Genomic DNA, 13,805 nt, shown 5'->3' with positions numbered 1-13,805 from the left:
TTCGCAAAGCGGGGGACACCTGTAGACCATATGATTTAGGAGCAGAATTAGACTATTTGGCCCATCGAGTCTGCTTCATCATTTCATCAGGGCCGATACAATTTTTGTCTCAGCCCCAGTCTCCTGCCTTCTCCCGTATCCCTTCATGCCCTCACCAATCAAGATTCTATCAATCTCTGCCTTAAATACACCCAGTGACTTGGACTCTACAGCTGCCTGTGGCAACAAATTCCACAGATTTACCACTCTCTGGCTAAATAAATTCCTTCTCATCTCCATTCTAAAAGGACATCCCTTTATCCTGAAGCTGTGGCCTCTAGTTCTTGACTCTTCCATCATAGGAAATATCCTCTCCACATCCACTCTACAGACCTTTCAATATTTGATAGGATTCAATCTGGTCACCCTTCATTGTGTTCAATCCTGGAATCATTTTCGTAACCTTCCTGGTTGTTGCTCGGGTAGTGCATGGCATCGACAATGGTTCTAACTGGGGGAGTACATGGTAAAGATATGAACTGTCACTGTGATATAGGTCCTAGAGACCCTGGTTCACACTGAGCCATGAGTTCCACAGATTCTGACTTGTCACCAGGGGTAAGGAATCCTGTAGGCATTTATTCTTTCTGGGATGCGGGTTTCACAGGCACTAACTCTCACTGGAATACAGATTCCTCTGATACTGACTGAGAAGACGAAGCCTGGGCCAGAACATATTTAATGGTTGGGCATGTTCGAGTAGTCAAGTGGAGTACTCTAATACCAGCTCCAACGGGAACTCACCACCCAGCACATCTTTCCCTCTCCCCCACTTTCTGCAGGGATCGCTGCCTAAGCAACTTCTTCGTCCATTCGCCCCTTCCCACTGATATCCCTCCGGCACTTACCCTTGCAAGTGAAACAAGTGCTACCCCTGTCCCTGCACATCCTCCCTCACAACCATTCAGGGCTCTAAACAATCCTTCACCTGTGAGTCTGTGGAGTCATTTACTGTGTTTGGTGCTCCCGGAGTGGCATCCAGTTTATTAGTGAAACTCGATATAGATTGGGAGACTGCATCACCAAGCACCTACTCTACATCTGCCAGAAAAAGCAGGATCTCCCAGTGGCAACCCATTTTAATTCCACTTCTCATTCCCATTCCGATATGTCTATCTATAGCCTCCACTGTCGTGATGAGGCCACACTTAGGTCGGAGGAACAATACCTTATATTCAATTTGGGTAGCCTCCATCCTGATGGCATGAGCATTAATTTCTCAAACTTCCGGTAATGCCCTCCAGCGAACCCCCTCTCTCTCACCACTTCCCGTCTCCTTTTCTTTCTCTCACTTTATTTCCTTGCCTGTCCATCACCTCCCTCTGGTGCACCCCCCCTCTTCTTTCTTCCATGGCCTTCTGTCTTTTTCACCAATCAACTTCCCAGCTCTTTACTTCATCCCTCTACCTTCAGGTTCACCTTTCACCTTGTGTTTCTTTCTCCCCTCCCCCCATCTTTTAAATCTAAGCCTTTTTTCTCCAGTCCTGATGAGTTCGGCCCAAAATGTCAACTGTACTCTTTTCTGTAGCTGCTGCCTGGCCTGCTGAGTTCTTCCAGCATTTTGTGTGTAATACTCCTAGTATAGTTTTAATTGGAGTAGAAAGTCCTTCCATCACTGAACCCCAGTGGTGTTAAGGTCCTACAAATGCTTAGGCATGCGTGTAAGGATGTAAAGGTTAGCTTTATTTGTCATATGTACATATGTGGGAGGAAACCAGAGCACCTGGAGGAAACCCACGCAGTCAGGGAGAATGTACAAAAAACTCCTGACAAAGAGTGGTGGGAATTGAACCCCAATCTTACAAGCTTGTTGTAGTGTGAACAAAGTAACCGGAGATAGTCTGAAGCTAGTAAAACAGAAGAGGTTTATTTAACAAAAACAAGCAGCAGGTATCATATTGTGACCCTTTCTGAGGAAGAGGCCTGCTCGACCCAACATTACCTGATATTTTGTATGCTAAAAGTCAAAGAACAGTTCTATATTTACAATGATTTACAATGCTTCCTTTGAATTACATGCAACTTTCACACCCTTCTTTGCACCCACACTATAGACAATGTTAATCAACATTGTCTGTTTTTTTCCTAATTAACTGCTGTTCACAGATCTAGGAACCTATTGTCCACAGCTGCATTTTAAATTTAATTTACAGTCCACGTTCGGGTTTGAAGATTGGTGACTGAAGATAGCTGCTGAAGTTAGTATTTTGCTATAAACCCTAAATTCAGAATATGCCCAAACACAAACACTGTAAAGTACACTCTACAAATCTTGAGTCACACGAGGGTACAGACGCTTAGGCAGTGGCCCCCACTGGGGTATGGGTTTCAGAGATCCCAGTGTTGTTGAGATTTACCAGGGTTTCACATGCCAGCGAACCTCGGACCAAAAGAAGTAAATTATTATATTTGGACAGGAAGAGTCATTGCAAAGAGCCTCGACAAAATTTTCCAACTATCTGAGGAGAATATTGAGGACTGGAAAACTGCTGTTACATTCTTGTTTAAAAAAAAGAGGCATAGCAATATGACAACAAGACATAGGAGCAGAATTATGCCAATCAACCCATCGAGTGGGCACTGCTATTTCACCATGGCTGATTTATAATCTCCCTTTCTCCATGTAACCTTAGATGACCTTACTAATCAAGAACCTCTGCTTTAAGTATTCCCAATGACCTGGCCTCCACAGCTGTCTGTGGCAAGGAATTCTAGATTCAGCACCCTCTGGCTAAAGAAATATCTCTTCACCTCTGTTCTAAAGGGACATCCTTGTATTCTGACCCTGTGCCCCGAGCCATCAAGCGCCCCTCAAATGTTAACCCTTTCATTCTCGTTATCACTCTCATGCACTCTCCAACGTCAGCAGATCCAACCTAATAATTACAGAACAGTTGTGCAGGAAGGAATATAAAGCAGAACTATTCTAGAATTTGCCTAAGAATGGACTGAATGGGGAAAATCTATTTGATGAAAGTCAATGAGGTAAGTGTAATGCGCATGAGTGAATTTCCTAAAGCAAGTTAATAACAAAATCTTCATATCACTTTTGCTTTTTATTCTCTTTACCTTTCTTCTGTGTCCCCAGTTCCTCAGTTCACCAAAAGGAGTAGTTTCTTTCTATATATGCTCAGTGGCCACTTTATTAGGTACAGTACTGTGCAAAAGTTGTAAGCATATGTAAAACAGTACTGTAAAGTGGATGTGCTTTCAAAAACAATGAAATGACAAGTTTCTAAGTAGCAAAATATCTACTATTAAGAGCAGTAAACAGTAAAAGGCACCAAATCAAATCGATATTTGGTGTGACAACCCTTTGCCTTTAAAACTGCATAAATTCACTTTGGTACACTATGGTGCAGTTTTATAAGAAAATCAGCTGGTAAGTTGCTCCAAGCATCTTGGAGACCTTGCCACAGTTCTTCTGCAGACTTTGGCTGTCTCACCTGCATCTGTCTCTCCAGGTAATCCCAGCTTCAATGATGTTGAGATCAGAGTTTTGTGAAGGCCATACCATCTGAAACCACATAAAAAATCTAGGGTGCTTATGACTTTTGCACAGTACACCTGCATTAATGCAAATATTTAATCAACCAATCATGTAGCTGTAATTCAATGCATAAAAGCTTGGGTCAAGGGGTTCAGTGTCATTTGGACCAAATACCAGAATGGAAAAAAATGTGATCTAAGTGACTTTTCCCATTGAATGATTGTTGGTGCCGGAAGCAGTGGGTTGTGCATCTCAAAAGCTGCTGATTTCCTGAGATTTTCACGCACAACAGTCTCTGGAGTTTGCAGAGAAACTGGAGTGTGTGAAAAACGAGAAAACATCCAGTGAGTGGTAGTTGTGCTGACAAAAACAGCTTGTTAATCAGAGAGATCAGAAGAGAATGGCCAGACTGGTTCAAGCTGAGAAGGAAGGTGACCCTCACTGGAATATCCACACGTTACAACATTGGTGTGCAGAAAAGCGTCTCTGAATGCACAACACATTGAACCTTGAAGTGGTTGGGTAAAAGACCACACTGGGTTCTAATCCTATACCTACTAAAGTGACCACAGAGTTATATAATCCATGATATAGCTTTAACATCAAGATATGTGACCAAGGAATAACAGAGACTGAAGCTGAATAGATAGAAAATTAGTAAAAAGTTGTTCTTCAAACTAGAGAGGTGTCCCCAGGGTTTGATACAATGCCATAAGCAAAAGGTTTCAATTTCTAAACATACACAAGATGCAAAGTTGTGCTGTGTTGCAAACTGCGGGGAAAGCAAGATTAAGGCAAGCTGGTACAAGTATCAAATCTTGTTAAGAATGGATAGAGGGAATACTTCTAAGAGAGATCAAAACCAGATAATTTATCCAACTGTAATGCATCCAGCCTTTCTCAAACTTCTTTCAAATTTTTGCCAATTTATCTGCTCCTTCCTTTGCGAGACTCCAAAGTTCAAAGTAAACTTATTAACAAAGAATGTACATGTCACTATATACAACCCCAAGAACTCTTTCAGGTAATTACAGTAAATACAAAAAACAAAATAGAACCAATGAAAAACTGCTCCCAACATGATGGATAACAACCAACGAGCAAAAAAAAAATCAATCCTATCAAACTGCAAATACAAAAGGAAAGAAAAAAATTAACAATAAATTAATAATAAATAAGTAATATCAAGAACATGAGATGAAGAGTTAAAAAACAGTGTGTCCAAAGATTGGGGAACAGTCTGTGCAAACGGGAGTGCAGTTAAGTGAAGTATCTCCTCTGGTTCAAGAGCCTGATGGTTGAGGGCTAATAACTGTTCCTTAAAATGGTGGTATGGGTCCTGAGGCTCCTGTACCTTCTTGGCAGCAGTGAGAATAAAGCATATCCTTGAATGTGGGGTTCCTGATGATGGATGTTGTTTTCTGTGACAGCACTGCATATAGGTGTTACCTGTGATAGACTAGGCCTTATACACCACTTCTTGTAGGCTTTTCTGTACAACGGCATTGGCGTTTCCATACCAGGCAACACGCAACCAGTTAATATGCTCCCTGCCATACATCTATAGAAGTTTTAGATGACATGCTGAATCTTTGCAAACTTCTAAGAAAGTAAAGGTGTTGCCATACTTTCTTCGTAATATGTAGTATTATGCTTACTAATGACAGATCCTCTGAAGTGATAATACCAAACAATTTAAAATTGCGGAACACCCCCCCCCCCCATGAGGATTGGCTCATGGACCTCCAATTTTCCTCCTCCTGACATCAATAATCATCTCCTCGGTCTTTCTGACTTTGAGTGAGAGTTTCTTGTTGGAGCACCACTCAGCCATATTTTCAATCTCCCTTCTAAATGCTGATTCATCGCCGTCTTTGGTTTGGACAATAGTGGTATTGTGGCAAACTTAAATATGGCATTGGAGCTGTGCTTAGCCTCACAGTCGTAAGTATAAAGTGAGTAGAGTCGGGGGCTAAACACACATACTTGTAGTGTATCTGTGCTGAGTGAGATTGTGAAGGAGATGCTGTGGCCAATCCAAACAGATTGGGATCTGCAAGAGAGGAAATGGAGGATCTAGTTGCAAGAAGAGGTATTTGGACCAAGGCCTTGAAGCTCATTGATATGTTTTGAGGGGATGATTGTATTGGATGATCATATTGAATGTCAAGCTGTAATCAGTGAAGAGTATCCAGAAGCTTCATGATTGAGTGAAGTGCCAATGAGATGGCATCTACTGTTGAGTTGTTGTGACTGTAGCCAAATTGGAATGGATCCAAATCACTTGCCAGACAGAAGTTGATGATATGTTTCATCACCAACCTCTCAAAGCTTTACATCACTATGGATGGAAGTGCTACTGGGTAATTGTCATTGAGGCAAGTTGCAATGTTCTTCTATTATAATTGAAGCATGGTCATGCACTTTGGTAGTAGAAATAAATGTGTGGACTATGTTCTAAATGGGGAGAAAATCCAGGAATCTGAGATGCAGAGGGACTTGGGAGTCCTTGTGCAGAACACCCTGAAGGTTAACTTGCAGGTTGAGTCGGTGGTGAGGAAGGCAAATGCCATGCTAGCATTCATTTCAAGAGATCTAGAATACAACAGGAGAGATGTGATGCTGAGGCTTTATAAGGCACTGGTGAGGCCTCACCTTGAGTATTGTGAACAGTTTTGGGCTCCTCATCTTAGAAAAGGTGTGCTGACATTGGAGAGGGTCCAGAGGAGGTTCACAAGGATGATTCCAGGAATGAAAGGGTTAACATACGAGGAACTTTTGATGGCTCTGGGTCTATATTCACTGGAATTCAGAAGGATGAGGGGGAATCTCTTTGAAACCTTTTGACTGTTGAAAGGCCTGGACAGAGTAGATGTGGAAAGGATGTTTCTCATGGTGGGAGAGTCTAGGACAAGAGGGCACAGCCTCAGGATAGAAGGGTGCCCTTTCAAAACAGAGATGCGGAGAAATTTCTTTAGCCAAAGGGTGGTGAATTTGTGGAAATTGTTGCCACATGTAGCTGTGGAGGCCAGGTTTTTGGGTGTATTTAAGGCAGAGTTTAATAGGTTCTTGATTGGACATGGCATCAAAGGTTATGGGGAGAAGACCAGGAACTGGGGTTGAGGAGGAGACAGAAATAAAAGATCAGCCATTATTGAATGGCAGAGGAGACTAGATGGGCCAGATGGCTTAATTTTGCTCCTATGTCATGGTCTTACGGTGATACGTTGATGATAAATGGGCAGAGATTTCTTCAAACAAGCCTGATTGAAATCCACAACTAGGATCTGAAAGGCACTGGGGTAGATTGACTCCTCTTTGCTAATCATGGCATTCATTACATAGAATATCATCTGCTTTTGGCAGTATGTAAACTGTAGTCAGGGTCACAGAGGAGAGCTCTCATGTTAATCATCAGATGTTGCAGGTCAGGGGAAGAAAAGTGTGACAAAACTATTGGGTCCAAGCACCAGAATGTATTTATTATGAAGCACAACCCCCCCCCCCCCCAAATTTATGTCTCCTCCTAATTAGCAGTCCAGTCTATCTGGTGTGTTGAGAAGCTCTCAGATCAGTATCCAGCATGTCTGGAGTGAGCCATGTCTCCATGAAACACAGAACACAGCAATTCCTCATTTCATGCCAAATCACCAATTTTGCTCTTAGATCGTCAATCTTATTCTCCCAACAAAAGGCTGGGTAGAGGGAGTTTCATTCCTCAACATTTCAGTATAGCTTGAAGTTCTTCCTTCCTCCCTTTCTTTCAGCTGAGGCAATGTACTTCATCTGCATAAAGGTACTGTACCTGCATGCTCTAGAGTTAAGTCTGCTGAGTCATTCAGAAGATTGTGAAATTGCTAGTTCATAAAGACGGTTCAAAGGTACATTGCTTGAAGGGAAATTACAGGCTGCAGATTAAAGTGAGCATAATTCTGAAGATGTATATTTATGTGTTTTGTAAACAGTTGCAACATGTCACCTTGATTTCCTAGCACCATCTTGGAAACAAGGCAGCAGCATCCTTCTCCTTAGTGAAGTAAAACACTTTTATTATCCCAGCCATACTTTCTGCCTCTATGAATACATTCTGGCTTTTATTTCTAATAATCGACACTCCTCCTCTTTCCTGTCTGATATTTTTGGATTTACTTTTTGCTCCCAATTTTCTCTCCGACACCCTCTTTGCCTCTCCCATTTTCTTTATCTCTAAACTTTTTTGTTAACTAATACCCAGGAACAAAATGTATGTGACAAACAGCCCCCACAGTCTATTCCATCTGTCTGCATCCCCCTAATCCATTCCAATGAAACAAGTTAAGAACTAAGACCTCCAGGGTTCTCCCGAACAACTTTTGATGCAGTCAGATCTACCATGAATACAAGTTGTTGGTGCATTTGTTTCATAACTGATTATTTACCTTTATTATTTATTTTATTATTTATTATATTATTATTATTAAATTATTATTTTATTATTTACCTTTACCCAATAAAGTAGCCACTGAGTGTTCTTGGTCTTCTGCTACATAGCCCATCCACTTCACCTCAAGGTTTGTTATGTTGTGCATTCAGAGATAGTCTTTGCAACACCTCTCTTGTGAAGTGTGGTCATTTGAGTTTCTGTGGCCTTCCTGTCAGCTTGAACCAGTATGGCCATTCTCCCCTGACCTCTCTCATTAGCAAGACATTTTTTGGCCACAGAACTGCTGCTCAGTGGGTGTTTCTTTTGTTTTTTGTACCATTCTTTAAATCCTTGAGACCGTTGTGCGTGAAAATCCCAGGAGAGCCGCATTTTCTGAGATACTCAAACAACCCCATCTGGCACCAGCAATCATTCCACAGTCAAAGTCACTTAGATCTCTACCTTCTGCGAAGGCTGACGGAAGTACATCTCCCACCCCCCCCCCCCCCCCACATCCTCATCACATTCTACAGTGGCTGTATTGAGAGCATCCCGAGCAGCTGCATCACTGCCTGGTTTGGAAATCGCACCATCTGGGATTGCAGGACCCTGCAGCAGATAGTGAGGTCAGCTGAGAAGATAATCGGGGACATTTTCACTACACGCTGCATCCGCAAAGCAAACAGCATTATGAAGGACCCCACGCACCCTTTATACAAACTCTTCCCCCTTCTGCCATCTGGGAAAAGGCACTGAAGCATTCGGGCTCTCACGACCAGACTGTATAACAGTTTCTTCCCCCAAGCTATCAGACTCCTCAATACCCAAAGCCTGGACTGGTACCAACTTACTGCCCTCTATTGTGCCTATTGTTTATTATTTATTGTAATACCTGCACAGTTTTGTGCACTTGATGCAGTCCTGGGTAGGTCTGTAGTCTAGTGTAGTTTTTTTTATGTAGTTCAGTGTAGTTTTTGTACTGACATGTAACACCATGGTCCTGAAAAATGTCTCATTTTTAGTGTGTACTGTACCAGCAGTCATGGTCGAAATGACAATATACAGTGACTTGACTTGACTTGATTATACTTCTTTCCCATTCTGATGTTTGGTCTGAACAACAACTGAACCTCCTGACCATGTCTGCATGCTTTAATGCATTATGTTGCTGCCACGTGATTGGTTGATTAGATATTTGCATTAATGGGCAGGTGTACAAGTGGTACGTACTTAAATTAGTGGCCGCCGAATACCTAATATCCAGACCCTATAGAGCAGAGCCTCGTCATTGGAATCAGATAGCATCCTCAGTGGAGGGAGGAGCCCACGTCTTGGGAAATAGCTGTCCATATCCCTATCCCCATTACTTGGGGGGCTAAACTTGGCCTGGAGTTCTGGCAGTGATTGTTTTCATCAGCATAATTTGCCCAAATTTCCCCAAACAAGCCCAAAGAATTTTGTACAATAAAATGGCTTTATATCCTTTTTAATCTACTCCTACACTGACAGGAATACATAAATCCAGACAAAGTTATTTACAATGACATTTCCTGCAATTTAACACCAGGATACTGACAGCTACTGGATAGTCTATGTGATTAAAATTCTTACTTTTGTGATTAAACTCATACCCAGCCATTATTCATCCCTCCTAAATACAGTATCGAGCTTAAAGCAGGGAAATATAATTATTATTATTTTATTGTTTGATTTGCTGAGTTTTGTTCACCTATTGCTTGCAATCACTGGTCCAGTGGCTACCCTTCTTTTGAGCTCAATCCCTGACCCTGTACATAAACCACATACTGTTCCCACCACCAAGTGTTGTACTTGGGTTTCACACACACTTGCTACCATTGCAGCAGTCTCACATTTCCACACATTGCTTTCATACATTGGGCTCTTAATATCCATTGCCCAGACACAGTTGCATCTCACAGTGGTCTCCCTGTGCATTGGCCCTCAAAATCGAGGCCTACTAGACCCTACTGAGCAGAACCTATGTCACTGGAATCAGATAGCACCCTCAGTGGAGACAGGAGCCCGTGTCTTGGGAAACAGGTGCCCATGACCCCAAATCCCATTACCTAGGGAGGCTAAACAGACATGCACCCAGCGAGTGTCCATATCCTGGCACAGCGGCCATGTTTGACAGTAATGGGGGTTCTTCACTCGCCCTAGACTCTGTGCAGTCCAAAGGCCTGACAGCCGAGCTTGCAAGTGCTCTGACTACATTGATGGCGGGCCATTAGTGTAGGTCAACGTGAGGTGAAAAGGCAGGAAGTTGCTTTTGTGGTGCCAGTTGAATTCTTGCATTATGCAGAGGAGCAGGAAGAAGGCAGCCATCACGGCAAGGAGCAGAAAGAGAACGAGGATAATGAGCAGATTGCACAGAGGAAGAAAGCAGCTACGGGATCCATGTTTCTTCTTGGAAGCTCCAGATTGTAGATGTAGTCTGGAAAACACAAGACAGCAATGTTACCCTGTGGAGCAAAGTGTAAAGAACAGGAAGCTGCTTACCAATAAGTGTCAAAAATAACCCAGACTAATCCCACTTTAAAGCACCATATCTGTGATTCTAAAGGTCATTATACTTCAAGTCGTCATTACTTTGTGCCGTGTCGTATGACGGGAGCAACCATAGCTTTGACCGTAATTGTTCTTGACAAACTTCTATACAGAAGTGGCTTCTCCTGGGTGAGATGGGTAGTCTCAGTTATTATTAATGCTCGTCAGAGATTGCCTGGCATCAGTGGTTGCATAACCAGGACTTGTGATCTGCACCAGCTGCTCATACAACCATCCAGCGCCTGCTTCCATAGCTTCACATGACTCTGATCGGGGGGCTAAGCAGGTGCTACATTTTGCACAGGGGTGACCTGCAGGCTAGCGGAGGGATGGAGTATCCTATCCCTCCTTTGGTAGAAAAGTATCTACACCCCGCCCTCTGACTTATTTGGGTTTCCTACATTTTATTTGGCCCATGAGCCATCAATCTTCAGGTACGCATCCAAAAACTGTTTAAACATCATGCAGCTTTCTGCCTATGGGAGGATTTCAGTTCACTTTATCAATTCGAATTTCTGTTCCCGACTTTCAAACCCTCTAAATCTCCCTTCTGCCTTCTAGTTTCCAAATAATAAAGTCCTAACCTATTCAATTTTTCCTTATAACTCAGGTCTTCCGGACCCAGTAGCGTCCTTGTGGATTTTCTCTGTACTCTTTCAACTTTGTTTACATCTTTCCTGTAGGTAGGTAACCAAATCTGCACTCAATTCTCCAAATTAGCCCTCAGCAACGTCTTATACAACTTCAGAATCAGAATCAGAATCATGTTTATTATCACCGGCATGTGATGTGAAATTTGTTAACTTAGCGACAGCAGTTCAATGCAATACATAATCTAGCAGAGAGAGAGAAAAAATAATAATAAATAAAATAAAACATAGTAATACATATACAAGTAAATCAATTATGTGTATTGAATAGATTATTAAAAATATGCAAAAACAGAAACACTGTATATTAAAAAAAGTGAGGTGGTGTCCAAAGCTTCATAGTCCGTTTAGGAATTGGATGGCAGAGGGGAAGAATGTAACATCTCATCTTCTATACTTAATACTTTGATTTATGAAGGCTAATGTGCCAAAAGCTTTCTTTATGCCCTGTGTTACCACTTTCAACCAATTATGGACCTGTATTCCCAGATCCCTTTATTCCACCGCACTCCTCAGTGCCCTACCGTTTACTATGTAAAACCTACCCTGGTTGGCCCTACCAACGTGCAACACCTTAAATCCCATCTGCCATTTTTCATCCCATTTTTCCAGCTGATCCAGACTCCCCCCCCCCCCCCCCGCAAACTCTGAGAGCCTTCCTTGCTGTCCAGTACACCCCCAATCTTGTTGTCCTCCATAAATTTGCTGATCCAGTTAACCACATTGACGTGTGGCCAAGTGGTTAAGGCTTTGGGCTAGCAATCTGAAGGTCGTTAGTTTGAGCCTCAGTCGAGGCAGCGTTTGTGTCCTTGAGCAAGGCACTGAATCACACATTGCCCTGTGGCAGTGGTTGGTACAATATTATCATCCAGATCATTGATATAGATGACACAACAACAGACCCAGCACTGATCCCTGTGACACTCTACTAGTCACAGGCTCTATCTAATTTGATATCATATCATATTGATATGCTTCCCTATTTAAGAAGAGAACAAGGGAAGATCCTGGGAACTATAGACCGGTGAGTCTCATACCAGTTGCAGGGAAATTGCTGGAGAAAATTCTTAGGGATAGTATATATATGAGCATTTGGAAACCCATGGCCTAATTAGGGAGAACCAGCATGGCATTGTAGGTGACAGGTCATGCTTTACCAACCTGAATGAGTTTTTTGACAAGGTTATGAAGGAGATTGAAGAGGAAGGGCAGTGGATGCCTACATGGATTTCAGTAAAGCATTTGACAAAATCCCCCACGAGAGGCTAATTCAGAAGATTGAGATGCATGGGGTCTGTGACGAATTGGCTGTTTGGATTCAGAATTGGCTTGCATGCAGAAGACTGAGATTAGTGGTTAAAGGAACTTATTCGAGCTGGAGGTCTTTAATTAGCAGAGTTCCGCTGGGACCTCTGCAGTCTGTGATGCGTATAAATAACCTGGATGAAAATGTAGATGGACGGGTTAGTAAATTTTGGATGATCCCAAGATTGGTGGAGTTGTGGGTAGTTTAGAAGACTGGTAAAGAATACAGGACAATGTAGATAAGTTGCAGATATGGGTGGAGAAATGGCAGATGGAGCTTAACCCAGATAAATGTAAGGTGTTGCACCTCAGTAGGGAAAATGCAAGGAGACGGTACACCGTTAAGGGAAAGATCCTTAACAGTGTTTCTAAGCAGAGAGATCTTCGGATCCAAGTTCATTGGTAATCAAAAGTGACTACGCAGGTCAACAAGGTGGTTAAGAAGTCTTATGAAATGCTTGCTTTTATTAGTCAAGGCATTCTGTTCAAAAGTCAGGAGGTTATATTGCAACTTTATAAAAACACTGGTAAGGTCACATCTGGAGTATTGCATACAATTCTGGTCACCCCATTCTAGGAAGGATGTTGAGGCTTTGGAGAGGGTGCAGACGAGGCCCACTCCCAATCCTAGTTCCTGTATTTCTGTGTAATATGCTACTATGTGAATTACTCACTTGCTGCCACCTCTTGACACCCCCCCTGGCAGAGATATTCCTCTCTGGTCTTGCTTCTGTTTAGTCTGTGGGAAGATAACATTTATGACAGACATTTAAACGGACACAGAAACACATTTGTCAGCCTCCAATCCATGGTCCCTCCCTTCATTCCTGTTTATGCCACAGTCTCCCTCACACTTATTCCCTGTAGCTCTCCAGCTCTCCCTCTATCTCACCCATGAATCATTGAATTACAGGAGTCCTCCTCCCATTGAGTCTGATATTGGTCTGACTAAATCAATCCCAGTTTCCCAATGGCCTCCTGCCATTCCATTTTCCTTCAGAAGGCTGACTGGATCTTGTCCCACCATCCCTGCAGATAGCGAGGTTGGGTTCATTCAGACTGTTGGAATGTAAAAAAAAATCTGTCTAAAACATATTGTGCTCCTTGGTCTTCAAGCCAACTGCTAAGATGGGCAGACTTCCTTGATTACCCTGGTTAAATCATTCATGCAGTTTAAAGCTCTATCAAATCTCTTCACAACCTCTATATTCACGGGTATATGTCAGTGAAGTTAAGTGTATGTGTACACCTGTTAATATGTATGCTTGAATGTTCAAAGTTCATGGTAAATTTTATTATCGAAGTACGTATGTGCCACCATATTCAGCCCTGAGATTCATTTTTTGAGGGC

At 42.4% G+C, this 13,805-nt stretch overlaps 1 protein-coding gene across 5 annotated transcripts in view; it reads right to left on the bottom strand.

Moving 5' to 3' along the window:
• Positions 1–1,887: 1,887 nt before the first annotated feature.
• Positions 1,888–13,805, bottom strand: part of LOC132381480 (nesprin-2-like) — a 68,413-nt gene continuing 56,495 nt past the window's right edge. For all 5 annotated transcript variants that reach the window (XM_059950918.1, XM_059950917.1, XM_059950921.1 and 2 more), the window contains 2 exons: positions 13,129–13,193; positions 1,888–10,386 (listed from right to left, as the gene is read on the bottom strand). In XM_059950918.1, coding sequence (XP_059806901.1) covers positions 10,161–10,386; positions 13,129–13,193 — 291 coding nt within the window. In that variant the 3' untranslated portion in view covers positions 1,888–10,160. The remainder of the gene's footprint in view (positions 10,387–13,128; positions 13,194–13,805) is intronic.

The sequence above is a fragment of the Hypanus sabinus genome, chromosome 26, assembly GCF_030144855.1.
Source record: "Hypanus sabinus isolate sHypSab1 chromosome 26, sHypSab1.hap1, whole genome shotgun sequence".
Taxonomy (NCBI): domain Eukaryota; kingdom Metazoa; phylum Chordata; class Chondrichthyes; order Myliobatiformes; family Dasyatidae; genus Hypanus; species Hypanus sabinus.
Note: the sequence above shows the minus strand (reverse complement) of the source record. Positions and strands in the feature narration are given on the sequence as shown.